Source organism: Schistocerca americana, chromosome 4 (assembly GCF_021461395.2).
Source record: "Schistocerca americana isolate TAMUIC-IGC-003095 chromosome 4, iqSchAmer2.1, whole genome shotgun sequence".
In the NCBI taxonomy this organism is placed as follows: domain Eukaryota; kingdom Metazoa; phylum Arthropoda; class Insecta; order Orthoptera; family Acrididae; genus Schistocerca; species Schistocerca americana.
This window is the reverse complement of record NC_060122.1, coordinates 358399034-358419595: the sequence shown is the minus strand read 5'-3', so window position 1 is coordinate 358419595 and position 20562 is coordinate 358399034. Positions and strand designations below refer to the sequence as shown.

Below are 20562 nucleotides of genomic sequence, written 5' to 3'. Positions count from 1 at the left end.
ATCGATGTCTGGGATTTCCTCAATTATCGCTTCCGATGTAAATACACTGCCGGAACAAAGTGTAATACACGTGGAAAGAGGACGCCGATTTTGATCCGATGTAAATGTACTGATAACGGTTTCAACGTCCTCCGCAGTGGCATAGCTACCAGAGCGCCATCTGTGTCTACCCTTTACTAGGAATGCTCACAGCCGGGAGGCTCAGTGTGTTGCAAACGTGTGACGCAAGCAGGCAACCATGCCACGGAAACGCACTCTTGCTTCCTACAGCCAACTGAGCGCGTTTGAAAGGGATCAAATTGTGGCCTTCCGAGTGGCGGGATGGTCCTGTTAAAGAATTGACACACAAGTTGGACGTGCTGCCCCAGTTGTGCAACGCCGCTGGTATCAGTGGTCACGTGAACGTTCTCGCGCTCATAGACGAGGTTCTGCTGATCACGCAACACAGACACCCGCCAGGATCGTCGTATTGTAAGGGCACCAGTGACAGATTGCACAGCTACCACAGCACAGATAAAAGAGCTCAGATATGTGAACATGAACTGTTGCGAACCCATTCTTAGCAATGGTACTACAGACACGCACACCTCTAGCTCGCCTTTTGTTCACGCCACAGCATCGTCGTGTATGGCTCGACTGGTGCCCCCAGAGAATCACTTGGAAGATGGAATGACGCGCCGTGATCTTCAGCGATAAAAGCAGATCCTGTCTGCACGCAAGTGTAGAGCGCATTGGTCCAGGACATGCTGGCCCTGTCCGAGGCCTAATAGTCTAGGTTGCCATACTCTACAACTCTCATTCACCTTTGGTGTTACTGGAGGGGACGATAACCAGCGCTCGGTATGTGCGGACTGTTGTTAACACGCATCAGAAAGGTGATGTGTTGTTCCAACAGGGTAATGCTCGCCCACTGCCTGTGAAACTCAAAGTGCTCTGCAAGACGTGCAACAACTTCCTTGGCCAGCACGATCGCCAGACCTGTCTCGATCCGAGCATGTGTGGTGTATGATGGGACGAGAAGTGACTCATCTAATAACTCTTACAGATCTACATGAAGAGGTTAAGACCGCGTGGCGTAACGCATCCCAGGACAGTATTCGCCATCTGTACCATCGACTGTATGCGAGACTCAGCACCTGCATAACCACCCGTGGGGGCCACACCATGTACTAATAATATGGGTATTTCAGCATGTGTCGATACCTGTTACGCTGCGCGGGATTAGCCGAGCGGTCTAGGCGCTGCATTCTTGGACTGTACGGCTGGTCCCGGCGGAGGTTCGAGTCCTCCCTCGGGCATGGGTGTGTGTGTTTATACTTAGGGTAATTTAGGTTAAGTAGTGTGTAAGCTTAGGGACTGATGACCTTAGCAGTTAAGTCCCGTAAGATTTCACACACATTTGAGCATTTTTGATACCTGTTACATCAAAACCGCTTGCGCTATTGATATGTAAATGTAATGATTTCGTGTACTCCATGGGCACTGCTGCAACAACAGATGTTGAGTGAATTGGAAACCTCTAAGAGGGTGTACTGTTTTCTCCGGCGGTGTTGACCAGCCGATGCGACGATTGCATGTCCGCCATATTCACAGCACCCGACACTTCATCAAAAATGCCGTGCTTGTACCAAGCTTACCGACTTATCTGGCAAAATTTAGAGCAACAGTCAACAGCGCAGTTGAACAAGTTACGTCTGACATGGTGCAGAGAGTTTAGCAAAAAGTCGGATTCAGATGGGAAGTTTGGCACATACCTAATGGAATCATTCAAACTATTTAGCTATAAGGTAAACAATTTACGAACTTTGATAAAAATGACACCAAAATCATGTCAATAAATCATATGAATAAATACACTACACAAATTTTCAAAATTGGTAAGTCCTTTCAGAAACACTTGGTGTTAACACTTATCTGAGACTTCTTCAGATGGTAGAATTATCTACAGGGTGCTCTAAAATTCCCCTTACAAACTTCTAGTACTTGTAGAAGGGATTGGGTAGACAATATTTTGATTTGGGGCCCATGTCCGGAACGGCCGTTGTGGCCGAGCAGTTCTAGGCGCTTCAGTCCGGAACCACGCGGCTACGGTCGCAGGTTCGAATCCTGCTTCGGGCATGGATGTGTGTGATGTCCTTAGGTTAGTTAGGTTTACTTAGTTCTAAGTCTAGGGGACTGATGACCGCAGATGTTAAGTCCCATAGTGCTTGGAGTCATTTGAACCCATGTCCGGAAATATACCATCTCCGTGCAACACTATTTGAAAATATGTTTGTAACGCGACCAGTTCTACAAATAATTTATTGGGCGTGATCCAGTACATCACTTGTTTTTCAGTTTCACTCACTAATACCCCAAGAAATAGCTCGTGTACTCATTGACGGGTTCTCTTCAACGTAATGCAGCACAGCCTCTTCCAGTGTGGATGAGCGGCGTCTCCTCGGAGCACCGCTGTCAAGCCAGTTAATGATGAAGGTACCCATCCTCAAGGCTGTTGCGTAATTGTGGCGCAAAGGATATGCAATGGAGTCGGGCATTGTGGATAACGATCTTGACAAAGGCGACGGGCAGCTTTTCCATTACCGCGAACTTCGTCACACAGAAGAATCATGTAGATGTATTCTGCAAACGTGTACTCAGCCATGTTGCTCTAACGCTCACAGACACGCGAATGAGACTCGAACCATGTCAGAGAGATAGGACAGACGTCGAATGATATCAGCCGATCCGACGTAAGCACCTACTACCATGACTACCCTTGTGCAGACGTACCTAGGAAACATGTTTTCAAACGGGTGTAGCACGGAAACGGTACGTTTCCGTTCATGGGTTCCAACTCAGAATATTATCTACTATGTCCCTTCTGTAACTCCTAGAAGTTTGGGGAATTTTAAACCACACTCTATAATGAAGTACTACGTGAAAGAGATGCACCAATACGCGGTCAGATTTTAATAAGATTTCAAAGCGGCGCAAAGATTGCCATCTTATTTTAAATGCTTAGAAAATTAAAATTGCGCTCTTCGCAGAACCCAGAAAAGGTAATATCCTATGACTGCAATAACAATGAGACACAGCTGGAATCAATCAACTTGTACAAATATTGTTTCTGGTATGTTAAGTGATTTGATCACATAGCCTCCCTTATAATAAAGGCCTTTTTACCCATTCATTTCAATGTACAACGAGAGGGCACGGAGTTGCGCGGGATGGTTTTAAACTCGTCATCCCCAACCCAGCTGCTGCATGTTACATGGGACCGAAGGCAAGACTACAGGGTGGTTATAATCAAACTTTCGCTACTTGAGAGGGCACCGATGAAAAACGAATGATCGTAACTTTGTGGAAGCATTTGTAACGACAGGCTGAAGTGAAATAAAGAATAAACCATTGGAAGAAACACATTTAATTCCCTAACGAGAAGGTAACATTTGTTAACTGCGTACCATGTCTACGTTCCAGTCTACAAAAGTTGCTCAGTGTGACGATCATCTGCATCCAGGACAGCCTGGAAGCCCACTAGAGATTGCTCTACTGCTGCCCGAAACTGCTCAGGTGGGACTTGGGCTGCCTCTCTCACTACGCTCATCTTCAACCTCCAATGTGTGTTAGTGTGCCTTTGGTGAACCTTGTCCTTCATTTAACCCCAGTGCCAGAAATCAGACGGGTTCAAATCTGATGATCTTGGTGGCCACGCAGTATGGAACGATCGGCCAATAATTCGGCTTCTCCAAATGTGTTGCAGAGTAACCAGTCACCTCACGAGCAAACCGTCGATACTCGCGAAAGTATTGCTGTTGTTTTGATAAAAACAGCTTTACAAGTGAAGCCCTGCCCGCCTTGTCTAGAGCTTTATTGACCGTCTGCAGCTGTAATGCATACTGACGCTTGTGTTTCAGCCCTACGTCGCCGTACCAGTACCGGCGCCTAACGCAAATCAAGCAGCATACAGTAGGAACATCATTCCCATAAAGTTCGGTACCCAGTACGGTAAATAGTTTCCCGTCAACACTGGCTTAAGTAGCGAAAGTTTAATTACAACCAACCTGCTTACCCCTGCGAGAAAGCGCATACAGTTTTACACAAATGCTGCTGACGAAAGCCGAAGCGTTCACTAATACCCGCGTTTTTAAGCGTCGATGAAGTCTACAGCTGTACACTTCACACTTCCTGTGATTTTGAGAAGAAGAAAGGTAGAGCATAGCAACTCGGTGCAAATAACACATAAATGTCTCAATCGAGTAGCATGATGTCTTTCTGACACCAAAGTAAAAAACCATCACAACAGTGACAAACGTTAAACGCATTAAACAAAATATGCTGCAGGCAAAATTGGAGGAAATTAAGAAGAAAATAAAGGCTATTCGTTCACAGTAATGCTGAGAAAGATCTGTCATTGATACGACCAAGAGAACTGGTACTTGCGGTGAGGATGTTTGCATAGCAAAAGAACAATTTTTTTGACGTACTTGGATTCACACGTCACATGGAATCTTAGAGTAGTCAATAACATTTTTGTCAGAAGTAGTTGGATTTCTCGCCATAGTGACCTGCTTCATTTCATTAATTTCTGTTGCACAAGGTCCAATAGGAATCGATAATCCTCGCTTACCCTTAATTACACTGAGGTGACAAAGTCGTGGGATACCTCATACTGTCGTGTCGGACCCCCTTTTGCTCAGCATAGTGCAGCAACTCGACGTGGCATGAACTGAACAACTCGTTGGAAGCCCCACTGCCAAAATACTGAGCCAAGCTGCGTCTATAGCCGTCCATAATTGCGAAAGCGTTGCCGGAGCAGGGTTTTGTGCACGACCTGACCTCTCGATTATGCCCCATAAATGTTCGAGGGGTAGCCAGATCCTTAACTCGAATTGTTCAGAATATTCTTCAAACCAGTCGCGAACAATTGTAGCCTGGGACACGGTGCTTTGTCATCCATTAAAATTCATTCGTTGTTTGGCTGCAAATGGTCTCCAAGTAACCAAAAATAAACATTTCCAGTCAATAATCATTTCAGTTGAACCACAGGACCAACTCTATTCCATATAAACACAACCCACACCATTGTGTAGCCCCACCAGTTTGCACAGTGCCTTGTTGACAACTAGGGTACATGGGTTCGTGGGGTATGCATCAAATTCGAATTCTACCATCAGCTCTTAACCAGCTGAAAAAGGGGCTCATGTGATCAGGCCACGTTTTCCGGTCGCCTAGGGTCCAGCCGATTCAGTCACGAGTCCAGGAGGGGAGCTACAGGTGATGGCGTGCTGTAAGCAAAGGCACTCGCGTCGGTCGTCTGCTGCCATAGCCCAGTAGACAAATTTTGCCGCACTGTCCTAACGGATACGTTCATCGTACGTACCACATTGGCTTCTGCAGTTATTTCACGCACTGTTGGTTGTCTGTTAGCACCGGATACTTACGCAAACGCCGCTGCTCTCGGTCGTTAAGTGAAAGCCGTCGGTCATTGCGTTGTCCGTGGTGAGAGGTACTCCCTGAAATGTGGTATTCTCGGCACACTCTTGACACTGTGGATCTCGGAATTTTGAATTCCCCAACAATTTCCTAAATGGAATGTCCCACGCGTCAAGCTCCAACTAACATTCCTCGTTCAAGGTCTGTTAATTTCCCTCGTGCAGCCATAATCACGTCGGAAACCTCTTCATATGAATCACTTGAGTACAAATGATAGCTCCGCCAATGCACTGCCTTCTTATATTTTGTGTACGCGATACTACCGCCATCTATATACTGTATTTGCATATCGCTATCCCATGACTTCAGTCACCCTGAAGGAAGTAATTTTCAAAGAATTTTGCCGCGCGGTTTGAGGCTCTATGCCACGGAGTGTGCGGCCGCTCCCGCCGGAGGCTCGAATCCTCCCTCGGGCATGTGTGTGTGTGTGTGTGTGTGTGTGTGTGTGTTGTTCTTAGCATAAGTTAGTTTAAGTTAGTTTAAGTAGTGTGTAAGTCCATGGACCGATGACCTCAGCAGTTTGGTCCCTTAGGAATTCACACATATTTGACATTTCTGACAAAGGATTTTCAATCTTCCTCTCTCCTCCCATCTGCTCATTCATTTTGTCATGCATAATGACCGTTTTCTTTTTTTCGTGTCGACAGATACGGCATATAAACGCTGCGCTGCAGAGAAAGCACTCGACATCATGTCAACTTGCTACTTGTGCGTGGAGTACCGTACTGATGTGTGCTTTGCGGCACACATTACCAAACGTGAATGTTCTCGATCACTTTAGTAAGCGTTTTGTCACACGATTTAAGAATTGTCTAATTGCGGACTGTGGCAAGTGACAAACTCCGGCTGATGGGTAGCATACCGGGAAAATGCAGTCAGTCGTCAAAAGAGTCTGCTTAGAAAGCAACCGCGCGTCCCATCTAAGAATACTGCTTGTTCGTGAGAGGTCCATATCAAAGAGAACGAATAAGGGATATTTAACGTTTACAAAGAAGGGCAGCACGAATGGTCACGGGTTTGTTTGACTCTTTGGGGAGAACATAATGGAAATGCCGAAAAACCTGAAGTGGTAGACACTTAAACTATCCTGTCTCCGCAGCCAAGGTCGCTAACAGACCCTTGTGTGCTGGCCCTCGACTCGGAGCTAAGCCTGTTCGAATCCTGATGGTTGATGAAATTTTCACTACCAGTATTCGGCCGGGAAGGAGAGAAGAGGTTATGGCGTATAGCTCTTGATCCTCAGTTTTGCGCCAAAGTCCTGGATTACATTCCAGATCTCCCAGCAGTGTGTCATATAGCGTGTGCATGTGACACTGTTGATGGTGATCCGTCCATTGAATGGAGACTGTAAGAACAGTGGCACCCTTTTTGCTACTGGAGAGGAGTAAGCTATTTGTCGGCACCGGATTTCACCTCCTCCATTCTTTCATCGTCATCATCATCGTCATCATTTAACACCAGCCTAACACAACACTATACGCGCATCCATTACTAACTCACCTGCTCTCTACACATAAAATATAACTCACCTGCTCTCTACACATACAATATAACATATCTTTCTCATATCCACAAGGAAACGGACCGGAATCAGCGGAGGAAGAACCCACTCTCCGACAGGCGTCAGAACTCATTCCATGGGATTTCCCAGTCAACAACTTATACGATACTTACCGGTATTCAGGGGATAATCTAGGAATATACTACAGCCCCCTCGTGTCATTCTCGCAGAGACTATCAGGACAAGGTTAGTCTAATTACGACGTGCACAGAGGTAGTCAAATAGTCATTCTTCCTGCGCTCTGTACGCGAAAAGAACTGGAAAAAACCCTAAAATGTAGTACAATGCGAACTATTCTCTGCCATGCACATCAGGATGCACACTATGGGTGTAGATGTAGAAGCTCACACGAAGGGCTACGGTTCATTATTTACCAATCGTTACTCATGACTATCATCGCCTACACTAAACTAAAATTTATAAACGTTTTGTAATGGTTTCGCAATCCGAAGCTATGTGCATGATGTGCCAAATGAAGGGTATTAGTATATACATGGTCTATCAAGTACACTGTCTGATTAAAAGTATCTGGACACCTATTAGTGGACTTTAATAAGGGATGTGTCTATTCTTAGCCTTTGTCACATTGGACCCTGCTGGGGACGCTATCAATGAGGTGTCTGAATGTCTGTGGAGGAATGGCAGCCCACTCTTCCTCAAGAGCAGAAACCAGAGAAGGTAGCGATGTTGAACAGAAACCAGAGAAGGTAGCGATGTTGAACACTAAGTTATGGAGCGAAATCGACGTTCTAACTCATCCCAAAGGTCTTCCATTAGGTTCTTCCCTGAGGTGTAACTAACACAATTGATATTTACTGTCAACAACTGAGACATCTTGCAAACGCAATCCAAGGACAACGACCAGGAAGACTGCGTGAAGTGATACTATCCACGATAACGCCCGCACGTGTTCTGCTAGAGTGACAATAAGAACTATAGAGGGGTTGGGTTGGGAAGTCATTCCACATCCACCTCCATTCACCTGAGCTTACGCCCGCAGATATTAACATTTTCCGCTCTCTATCGAACAGTCATCAAGGAGTTTTATTTCTGGATGACAAGGCACTCCGACCATGACGACGAGTTCTTCACTTCAAAATCACGTGGTTTCTACAATTGCGTTATCGAAAAGATTTGGCGGATTGTTGTAAATAGTGAAGGAGAACATATTATAGATGACTAAAGACTCTGTTATGTGTATCCGTAGTGTTTGTTATTAAACTTGCAGAAAAACGCTACGAATTTATGCAGTAACCTAAAACAGAGTGTTTATAAATGAATATCGGGGTTTTAACGCTTTATAATATTTATTACATAAACTTACAATTATAAATGATATGTCAAATGAAAGAGCAACTCAAACAGTTGAGTTTGGCACCAGTGTGCATGCACAGGGCGCAATGTTTCCGCCGCAATCCGCTAGACAGCGGTAGTAGCGAAGATGGCGGCTAGTGAACAGAAAGCGTTTTGTGTTTTGCAGTTTGCAAAGACTGAATCTGTAGTTACTGTGGAACTTGTGTTCCGGCTGAAGTTCGGTTGTGATCCTCCAAGTGATAATAACATTCATAGATTGTATCATCAATTTGAAGATACCGGCTGCCTTTGTAAAGGGAAGAGCACAGGGTGGCTAAGAGTTAGTGAAGAGACTGTTGAGCGAGTGAGAGAGTCGTTCACTCGTAGCCCAAAGAAATCAGTCAGGAAGGCTAGTCGTGAATTACAAGTTCCCGTGTCAACTGTTTGGAAAATTTAAAGAAAACGCGTACAACTATGTTCTTACCGTTTACAGTTATTACAGGCTCTAAAGCCGGTAGACCATGGATTATGTGCCAACTTCACAAACGAATTGTTGTTTCATGACGATGAAGATTTTCTGGATCATGTTTTCTTCAGTGATGAATCGACCTTTCGCCTTAGTGGACATGTTAACACTCACAATGTGCTCATCTGGTGCTCAGAAAATCCTCACGAGGTGGTACAAATGCAACGAGATTCCCCTAAAGTGACTGTTTTTTGTGCCAGTATCCTGGAGGAAAGTTTATGGGCCTTCCTTTTTTGGTGCACCTACTGTAATTGGCACTTCTTACCTTGATACACTTGAGCAATGGCTGTCCCCTCAGTTGGAAGAAGATGAGACAAAGAACTTCATTTTCCAGCAAGATGGTGCGCCACCTCACTGACATAGCGAAGTACATGATGGGTTGAACTTTACTGTACTCAAGTGCTGGATAGACTGCAAGGGGTCCATTGACAGGAATTGCTTTACATGGCCTCCATGTTCACCCGACCTAACGCCATGCGATTTTTTCCTTTGGGGATTCATCAAGGATCGTGTGTACGTGCCTCTGCTACCAGTGGACCTTCCTGAATTAAGAACCCGGATTGAAGCAACTGTTGCTACAATCGCTGAAGACACACTTGTCAACATTTGAGAAGAACTTGGCTATAGACTTGATGTGTGCCGTGTGACAAATGGTGCTCACATTGAACATTTATAAGGTTCTTGGTAAAACTGTTAGAGTTACTCTTTCATTTGACATATCATTTATAGCTGTAAGTTTAATGTAATAAATTTTATAAAGCGTTAAAACCCCGAAATGCATTTGTAAACACCCTGTATATTGGTGGGTCCGCCTCTCCTACATCTGGCGGTGAATTCCGCATTATAGGTCTTGCCGGATACTGTAATCAGATAGTGTATGATGCAAACACTTTGTCCAGTGTTGTGCTGAAACCATTACCAGGTAGACAGTCTCTGGTCGTCTCACACACTATTGCCTTTACCTCGGACCACCCTGGTGGCGCATAGGTTTTAGCTGAGACAGCTAGGAGTGGTCTTGGAAACGTAAGTCTGAGACAATCCTTGCGCCATTTAGTGTTGCAGACTAGTGTCAGTAGCATCTTCTCACAGAGATGTACACAGCCTGGAACTTTATAACGTAATGGTAGTGTGCCGACTGACCACTCTGGATAGTGTGGCTCGATGTGGGTACTGCAACTGCTTGTAACAGGCTGTGTCTAGGGGATAATTGGTCCTGAAATGCTCTTTTTCCAATCCGAGCATAGCGGCTTCTATGTAGGTAACTGAGGTACGTACTTGCAGAGAACTAAAAGCTGTGTCCCTCAGGATTCTGTGGCGAGCGAGGAAGACGAGTCGCGGCGCCGACCGCCGCCGCAGCTGTTCCGGTGCCCGTGCGAGCGCAGCTGCCCCGCGCAGCTGGAGGCGGACGCTCTGGGCACACACGTGAGGCGCGACCACGGCCACGTGTTGGCCGCCATGCCCGACGCTGCGGCCGCGGTGCGCCTGCCGCCCTGGCCCGACGAGGTCGCTACGCTCACCCACGCGGGGCACACTTTCTACCTCAAGGTCAGTTCCGTCACAGCCTCCACTTTCCTCACTGTGTCTCAAGGTTGGCCAGCCATAGTCCGTGCAATACCCACAGTAGTACGCTCTGCCTATGAGGAGAAGCGTTCTATTTATACAGGGTGTCTCAAACCTTTTGAGTCAAACTCATACAGGCGGTAGTGGGTCCGCAGCCGATTATATAGGAATGGGGAATCAATGATCGGAAAATGCGTATTTACTGTGTTATGGACATACTCAGCGAACACCATATAACAACAACGTAGTTCATAGGAATTGTTCAAAGCGACACCCGTAAGTCTCAGTGCCCATATTGCAATGCCGCAAGCCTATCAGAGAGCATGGGTGTCTGTTGTAGCCGGCCGCGGTGGCAGAGCGGTTCTAGGCGCCCAGTCCGGAACTGCGCGACTGCTACGGTCGCAGGTTCGAATCCTGCCTCGGGTATGGATGTGTGTGATGTCCTTAGGTTAGTTAGGTTTAAGTAATTCTAAGTTCTAGAGGACTGATGACCACAGATGTTTAGTCCCATAGTGCTCAGAGCCATTTGAACCATTTGTCTGTTGTACACTGGAACAGACAGTGGACAACAAACAGCGTACACATCTGACCCTGAAACAGACATACTGTACACAACTTAGCTCATAGCACATGTGTCTTGTGACAATTGGGTACACTGCACTGGCGCATTAACCCATACTGCATGCACAACACTGTCCCTGGTGTCAGCTGTCCACTGCATCAGACAGCTTGTGATGTGTCCATGGTGAGGTGTGTTACTGTGTTCAGCGCACTACGCATAGTCAAAGACGGAACGTTACTCGCCACGAGATTTCACAGACATGCATTTAATCTACGATGCAGCAGGGTGTAGCACCGGTAAAGCAGCACAAACAGGCCTCATCCTAACTGGAAGAAGTTTTATCTCCACGGATACCAGCTTACGTGAGATGGTGTCGTTCGTGCCTCAGAGAGCCAGCCTAGCTTCTTACCAAAGACATGTCCAAACACAGACTTTGAGGCGATGGTGTTGGATCGTGTGGCCAACCACCCACCAATAAACACCTGTCAACTTACCTGTGAAACGCACACTTCGAAGGGTACAGTGTGCACAGTCTGGTGAAACAGGTATAACAGCCTTATCGTAAAGAACGTGTGCAAGCACTGGGACCAACGGATTTTAAGCCCTGAATTCACTCCTGTCAATACCCGCCAGGTTAGCCGATCGCGCTAATGCGCTACTTCCTGGACTCGGGTAGGCGCGCCGGCCCCGGATTGAATCCGCCCGGCGGCTTAATGACGGAGGACAGTGTGCCGGCCAGCCTAGATGTGGTTTTTAGGCGGTTTTCCACATCCCACTAGGTGAATACCGGGCTGGCCCCCACATCCCGCCTCAGTTACACGGCTCGCAGACATCTGAACACATTTGCACTATTCCATGGATTTTACTAGACACAGACAGTTGGGGTACACTAATTCCGTCCCGGGTGTATGGGGTGGCGGCAGGAAGGGTATCCAGCTACCCCTTCCATTAACCTTGCCAAATCCGATTAACCATGCCGATCCTGCGTCATTGCGGGAAAAGGCACAAGCAACAAATTCACTCCTCTCAATGAATAGTCCACGGAAGCGCTGTAGTGCTGAACTTAGCACAGACCGAACTGTTCATGCATGAGGCCTCATTCACCCATGATGATGGTTTCAACAGCTGCAGCAGCCACGCCACCCACATCGGTAACCAGCAGCAATGGTTCTTTGTCAATGTATGGGCGGGCATTGTACAAGATCCTCTAATATGACCTTACTTCCTGCCTCCCAACTCGACTGATCCATGTTACCTCGTTTTCCTGCGAGATGTGCTGCCACAGTTCTTGGAGTCTGTACCCCTTGTTGCTGCGAGAGTATGTGGTTTCAGCACGACGGTGCACCAGCGCACTTTGATGTTAATGTCTGCAAGCACCTGAACAACAAGTAACCTCATCGTTGGCTTGGAAGTGGAGGTTCAGTCCCATGGCCCGCGCGATCATCGGATCTCACACCTCTGGACTTTCTCCTCTGTGGTTACGTCAAAACTTGTATATTTAACTATGTAGAAACAGATGAAGACCTGCTTGCTAGGGTCCAAGTTGGTACAACAGACACCAGAGATCTTTGAGAGAGTGCGGCTTAACTTCAAGCGCCGCTGTCCTGCATGAATTGAGACTGGCGGTCGTTACATTGAACAGATACTATGAGGTACGTTGTTGGTATGCGGTGTGCGCTGTGTACGACCATACACAATAAACATGCATGTCCGATCACTGGTTCCCTATCTCAATATAAACGGTCTAGGACCCACTAAAACTGTTTCAATTTGATCCAAAAGGTTTGAGACAGCCTGTATAGCACGGCTAACTGAAAGACTTGAGGCAGACGACTTACAACAGCAGCTCATTTAACTTTTATGTGAATAAACGCCGTTTCAAATCACCAGCACATTGAGGATCTCTCAAAATGCGGCGGTGTAGGAACAATTTGTTCTAACGAAATGACAAAAATGTAGTATTAGTGGTAAAAGATGTACTTTAGCTGAAGACGTTCTTGTTTGGAAAAGAAGTATCCTAAAGAACTTTTTGTATCCCGCCTGAATAGGCGGCGCGTGGGTCTGCTCCTGTAAACTGAAGGTTAGGCCGAATATAGGAAGCTAGGAGGAGCGGGTGAGATAGAACTCTCGGTACTGCAGTGTGAATTTAAATCACCTTTACTTTAGCAAGAAGATGAATTTATGACTTTGCACTGAGGAGCACGTATGTGCGAAGCCGGATGTCTCAAGCTCACAAAAGGCACACAGGCAAAATCTGCAGTGGCTAGCCCACTGTGAAATAGAAATAATGTTGCTTGGTCGTCTACTCGGAATCAAATGGGCAGAATCTGGGGCGGCGCTCGTAGAGCTGCACAGCGCCGGCTGGAGGGCACTGTCGTCGGTGTCGGTGACATAGTGCCAACCTAAGAACTTGTACTTACGCCGTGGCATCATAGCTATCGATACCTCAGAATTAGCTCGTAAATTTTCTTTTATGTTTTGTAGATGGTTGAGACCAAGTTACCTTTTAATTCTTTGCAAATGTGGCAGTATTTTCTATGCTTTTTATTCTTCGTGGTAATTTGTTTTACCAGATTATCAACAGGTTTTGAATGTTTACTCGCATTTGCGTGTTTCATGCTTGATTTGAAAATTATTGACAATGACAACTCACTTCTGAGAGAGAGAGAGAGAGAGAGAGAGAGAGAGAGAGAGAGAGAGAGAGAGAGAGCACTCATATGTACACAGCACCGAATATTATAGAACATACTTCTACTAAATTAATAAGGAAGTCCTTTATAGCTTCGACGCTCATATACATTACAGCACGATGAACTTGTGGAACTTCACATTTTGTGCTGTAACTTAGATCTCATGAAGGCTTTAACTGCTGGTACGTCTTTATGTGGCGTTTAATTATAACAATTAATACAAAGAACGATATGTTTTTATAAATCTTCAATGTGCCGTTGCCTTGAAACAGCATACTTTCGTAACAAACGAGTTATGACACGAATGCTATCAACTATGGAACCCAATACGGCTTCTCCCAAGCAGCCCACTTCGAACGCTAACGTGAAGTCGATAGCAGTTCCTGCAGTATTCGATACAGCATGTGTCGTCAAAATGATGCCACGTGTCCCTCAAGTCTTGTGACCTGAATGTTACGCACACAGCAAATGCTGCAGACTCCACGCTGTCAGGGTCTCATACCAAGGGAAAATGAAATGTTCGCAGTTTTGATTTGAAAATAAGAACATTAGTCAGGACAGTCATGGCTTCTTGCTGCCACACTGGGGATCTTTGCACTATTCGTGCAAAGTTCGACGATTTTTGAAAAAATAAACAAATATCCTAAAGTCTTCTGTTGTAATTAGAACGAACATTTTCGTTTCGAATAATGCATATGATGCATGCTTTATCATGCACACCAAGGCACTGAAATGCGTTGCCCTATTATTAGTGTAGGCAGGATAAAATTTGTTTTCACTCTCCAGAAAAATAAAGAGCATTGTAAGGAATAATGTGAATGAAGAGCAGTAACAAAAAAAATGGACATTTATGTTCCGAAAGTGAACTAAAAGTAAATGATACGAAAGAGTGTGTCTTCAGTGTAATTTTGTACATAAATAGTCAACTGCCGGCGAGTAACTTGTGAGTGATGATGCAGGCTTTCAAGAGTGACATGTAGCACATTTTGAAAATAAAGTAAATAGTATTTTCCAGTGAAAGCATGTGAATTTTGGATTAGCCATGTTTTTCGGTTATCCGTGCAGTCTTGTGTGCACATTGACCCATATAATAGTTCTTGCTGCACCTGATTATAGCAGCTCTATCGAATTCACGCGTTGCGAAAACCATCAAAATGAACCTCAGGTAGTTGCTACAAAATTGCCTTGAAAGACACACTTCATAATTTAGCAACTAAAGTATTTGTTCACAACTGAAAATATAGACATTTCACCCAATTGTTAGGGAAACTCTCCCTACTAATAGAGCGAAACTTACATTATCAGTACACTCTATAGAGACTTTTACGTACTTAGGATGCCTTTACTACAGTGAGCCGCGCGCCATTAGCCGAGCGGTTTGAGGCGCTACGGTCATGGACTGTGCGGCTAATCCCGGTGGAGGTTCGAGTCCTCCCTCGGGCATGGGTGTGTGTGTTTGTCCTTAGGATAATTTAGGTTAAGTAGTGTGTAAGCTTATGGACTGATGACCTTAGCAGTTAAGTCCCATAAGATTTCACACGCATTTGGACTTTTTTTACTACAGTGGATAGAAGCGCAAATGCAAGACACAAAAAAAAAAGTATCTTTAACATGATCATAACATTAATATTAAACGTCGATTACGGAAGCTTCAAAGCATAATAGAGAGATACATAGACGGAGATACGAGAATGAAGGTTCCGCCTCTATTTTGATTTCCTTTGGTTGCAAGCTGTGGAAAGTGAAAAATCACGAGGAGGTTGGTGTGACTACTTTAGTCTCGGCTAGCTGTCCGCTGTCAGCAGCGGACTGTTCAGGCTTGTGGAGGTTCTGTAATGGTGTGGGGAGTGTGCGGTTGCATTGGTATGGGACCTCTGATACGTGTAGATGCGACTGTGATAGGTGACACATACGTAAGTATCCTGTCTGATCACCTGCATCCATTCATGTCCATTGTGCATTACGACTGACTTGAGCAATTCCAGCAGGACAATGCGACACCCCACACATCCAGAATTGCCACAGCGCGGCTGCAGAAATACTCTTCTGACAAGGGAACCTCCCCATCGAACCCCCCTCAGATTTAGTTATAAGTTGGCAAATGGATAGGCCTTGACAAACTGAACACAGATCAATCGAAAAAACAGGAAGTTGTGTGGAACTATGAAGAAAATAAGCAAAATATGCAAACTGAGTAGTCCATGCGCAAGATAGGCAACATCAAGGATAGTGTTAGCTCAGGAGCGCCGTGGCCCCGTGGTTAGCGTGAGCAGCTGCGGAACGAGAAGTCCTTGTTTCAAGTATTCCCTCGGGTGTAAAGTTTAACTTTTTATTTTCAGACAGTCCGTCCGATGCGACTGTGAAACTGTTGCATTCATTTGTTGCAGTTTATGTGACAAACTCTTACGTTTTCATCACCTTTTTGGGGGTGATTATCACATCCACAAGAAAACATAAATCGCGCAAGGTAGAAGAATCTTTTTACCCATTAGCCAAGTGTACAAGTTAGGTGGATCGACAACATATTCCTGTCATGTGACGCACATGCCGTCACCAGTGTCGTATAGAATATATCAGACGTGTTTTCCTGTGGAGGAATCGGTTGACCTATGACCTTGCGATCAAATGTTTTCGGTTCCCATTGGAGAGGTACGTCCTTTCGTCAACTAATCGCACGGTTTTGCGGTGCGGCCGCAAAACACAGACACTAAACTTATTACAGTGAACAGAGTCGTCAATGAACAAACGAACAGATCATAACTTTGCGAAAATAAAAAAAATAAACTTTTCACTCAAGGAACCAAGGACCTCACGTTCCGCACCTGCTCACGCACTGGTGACGGCATGTGCGTCACATGACAGGAATATGTTGTCGACCCACCTAACTTGTACACTTGGCGAATGGGTAAAGAGATTCTTCTACCTTGCCCGATTTAGATTTCTTATGGATGTGATAATGTCTCCGAAAAAAGTGATGAAAACATAAGAGTTTGTCACATAAACTGCAACAAATGAATGCAACAGTTTCACAGGCGCACAGTTTTCCCTATGCTCTGTCAAAACATATGTTTTTAACGTTTTCAAATTTTTCCGTTTAGGTGTAGCGTCCCCATACTACGGCGCAGTTACCTCGCATCGGACGGACGGTCGGACATATAATAATTGTCTGAAAATAAAAAATTAAACTTTTCACTCTATGGAAGACTTGAACCAAGGACCTCTCGTTCGACAGCTGCTCACGCTAAGCACGGGACCACAGTGCTCCTGAGCTCACATTATCCTTGATGTTGCCTATCTTGCGCATGAACTACTCAGTTTGTATATTTTGCTTATTTTTTTCATAGTTCCACACAACTTCTTCCTGTTTTCTCGATTGATCTGTGTCCAGTTTTTCAAGGCCTATCCACTGTGCCAACTTATAACTAAGTCTGAGGGGGGTGCGATGGGGAGGTTCCGTTGTGAGTTTAAACAGTTCCGCTGGCCACTAAACTCCCCAGACATGAACATTATTGAGCATATCTGGGATGCCTTGCAACGTGCTTTTCAGAAGAGATCTCCACCCCCTCGTACTCTTACGGATTTATGGACAGCCCTGCAGGATTCATGATGTCGATTCTCTCTAGCAGTACTTCAGATATTAGTCGAGTGCGTGCCACGTCGTGTCGCGGCACTTCTGCGTGCTCGCGGGGGCCGTAGACAATATTAGGCAGGTGTACCAGTTTCCTTGGCTCTTCAGTGTAATACGTAGTTGCAATTAACTAGTGCAGGGATCCCCAAGCTATTTTGGACAAGTGACCCCTTTTCCAAAATGAACTGTTACCTCAGAGCCGGCTTTAGTGGCCGTGCGGTTCTAGGCGCTACAGTCCGAAGCCGAGCGACCGCTACGGTCGCAGGTTCGAATCCTGCCTCGGGCACGGATGTGTGTGATGTCCTTAGGTTAGTTAGGTTTAATTAGTTCTAAGTTCTAGGCGACTGATGACCTCAGAAGTTAAGTCGCATAGTGCTCAGAGCCATTTGAACCATTTGTTACCTCAGACACCCATGGCCAAAATACCTACTTTTAAGATCAACCCCCTTATTCATAATGGTCCGCTAACTTAAAACAGCTGCTACAGAGTATTTTTACAAATACCTTTATACCTACCTATTTAAAATATGTTGTATGTTGTGTTTACCACTTTTTCAGTCACTTTACTTCACTTAATTTAGCTATGTAGTAACTTTGTAATCTCTTGAAATAAATGAGTACTTATATGAGTTATTATCGTTCAAGCTCCAACGAATTTCAAAACGCAAATGAACTTTCAACCTAAGTGGAAGCTCGTTAAATAGTAAAATATCAGGAACATGTTTGGACTTGGTCATGAATTCGTTCGTGTTAAATCGCGTAAGCGTCAAAGAGAGAGCAAGTCAAAACGCGCCTGAAAGGAGCGCCGTGGTCCCGTGGTTAGTGTGAGCAGCTGCGGAATGAGAGGTCCTTGGTTCAAGTCTTCCCTCGAGTGAAAAGTTTAGCGCCTGCACGGTAGCTGAGCGTGTTCGGTCAGAGGGTTAGCTGCCCTCTGTAATAAAAAAACTGATCAATAACGAACTTCAACGGGCGTCAGTTGACGTCCGCCACGAACAATTGAAACGAACAAAACGAGATTAAAAAAAAAAAAGACGTACGCTCGAACTCATTATCTTGCACAAACTTGTCCACACAGACTTACCGAGTTTTTCATTTTGTACGAACTTGAGAATTTACATTACTACAACAATGTTATTTCCTACAAAATGTTAATTATTCTTAGTACACGTAACACAACATAAACAATACAATACCTAGCTATCTTCAAAGTTTTAAATAAGAACTTGTGTTGCCGGCCGGGGTGGCCGAGCGGTTCTAGGCGCTACAGTCTGGAACCGCGCGACCGCTACAGTCGCAGGTTCGAATTCTGCCTCGAGCATAGATGTGTGTGATGTCCTTAGGTTAGTTAGGTTTAAGTAGTTCTAAGTTCTAGGGGACTGATGACCTCAGAAGTTAAGTCCCATAGTGCTCAGAGCCATTTGAACCTTAGTTTTAATTTTTTTTTTTTTTTTGAACTTGTGTTAATGTAATAGGGGTCGAATTTTAGATCTCGTCGACCCCCAAGATCATTTTCCGTTTATGTCGACCCATAGGAAACCGATATCGACCCCTTGGGGTCGATATCGACCACTTTGGGAATCCGTGAACTAGTGCGTGGCCTATAAACACTTCCTTTGAAAGAATTTGGAGTAGTAAAATTGATGACGGCTTAGTCTCAGTGTCCCCTTGTGCTCTAGGATTTGCAGTTTTGAGGCGAGTGTAGCGGGCGGCCGCGGTGACAGGAAGCTGGTGGCGTGGTTGCAGGTGGAGGAGGCGGCGGACGCTCTGGAAGTGTGGCTGTGGGTGGCCGGCGGCGAGCCGGAGTGCGCGCGCTACGAGGTGCGCGCTTCCCTGTCGTGCGGGCAGCGTCCGCGCGGCCGCAGGCTGTCGCGCGCCGTCAGCGGCGCAGAGCTGACGGCGCCCGTCTTCACGGGCCGCGCGCTGCCGCTCGCCGTGGCCGCCGCGCAGGCCGACCCGCCCCCGCTGCGCCTGCCCCTGGCCGCCCCCGCAGCCGCCTCCTGCCTGCAGCTCGAGGTGCGCGACCTGCTGCACGAGCCGGAGGTGACAGCCACGTGACGCCTCTGGCCTGCGCCGCTCCCGGCCTAGCACGTGGTTCACACCAGCCCGCTAACTCAGGCCAGTGCGTGGCCGTTTTTAGGATGCACAGGCACCTGTGGTGCGGAACATTTTGATAATTAACCCATAAAAATTGCATCTTGGAGCAATTTTCGAATTGAAAGCCTAGAATGCATCATTTAGTGTTTATTATTTAATTGTATAATATTTTGGTATGCAATGTAAAAATGTACTGACAAGTTTTAAAAATTAAAAAAAACTGAAATCATTAAGATATTCCATATAATTTATTAACATTGCTACAAGGAACTAATCCATGGAGAAGAAATAAAAACTTTGAGGTTCGCCGATGACATTGTAATTCTGTCAGAGACTGCAAAGGACTTGGAAGAGCAGTTGAACGGAATAGACAGTGTCTTGAAAGGAGGAAATAAGATGAACATCAACAAAAGCAAAACGAGGATGATGGAATGTAGTCGAATTAAGTCGGGTGATGCTGAGGGAATTAGATTAGGAAATGAGACACTTAAAGTAGTAAAGGAGTTTTGCTATTTGGGGAGCAAAATAACTGATGATGGTCGAAGTAGAGAGGATATAAAATGTAGACTGGCAATGGCAAGGAAAGCGTTTCTGAAGAAGAGAAATTTGTTAACATCGAGTATAGATTTAAGTGTCAGGAAGTCGTTTCTGAAAGTATATGTATGGAGTGTAGCCATGTATGGAAGTGAAACGTGGACGATAACTAGTTTGGACAAGAAGAGAATAGAAACTTTCGAAATGTGGTGCTACAGAAGAATGCTGAAGATTAGATGGATAGATCACATAACTAATGAGGAGCTATTGAATAGAATTGGGGAGAAGAGGAGTTTGTGGCACTTGACTAGAAGAAGGTATCGGTTGGTAGGACATGTTCTGAGGCATCAAGGGATCACCAATTTAGTATTGGAGGGCAGCGTGGAGGGTAAAAATCGTAGAGGGAGACCAAGAGATGAATACACTAAGCAGATTCAGAGGGATGTAGGCTGCAGTAGGTACTGGGAGATGAAGAAGCTTGCGCAGGATACAGTAGCATGGAGAGCTGCATCAAACCAGTCTCAGGACTGAAGACCACAACAACAACAACAACTTTACAAGGTACCAAAGAGCTGGTCGAGGTGTATGTCTGCTAATTGCCGAATCTCCACGTTAACTGACACATCTGCTCTCTAT

The 20562-nt window shown here is 45.5% G+C and overlaps 1 protein-coding gene across 1 annotated transcript in view; it reads left to right on the top strand.

Annotated features, from left to right (window-relative positions):
* LOC124613479 overlaps window positions 1–19353 on the top strand; it is a 109766-nt gene extending 90413 nt beyond the window's left edge. The window contains exons 5-7 of the mRNA XM_047142186.1: window positions 10164–10403; window positions 19042–19233; window positions 19306–19353. Coding sequence (XP_046998142.1) covers window positions 10164–10403; window positions 19042–19233; window positions 19306–19353 — 480 coding nt within the window. The remainder of the gene's footprint in view (window positions 1–10163; window positions 10404–19041; window positions 19234–19305) is intronic.
* Window positions 19354–20562: the final 1209 nt, after the last annotated feature.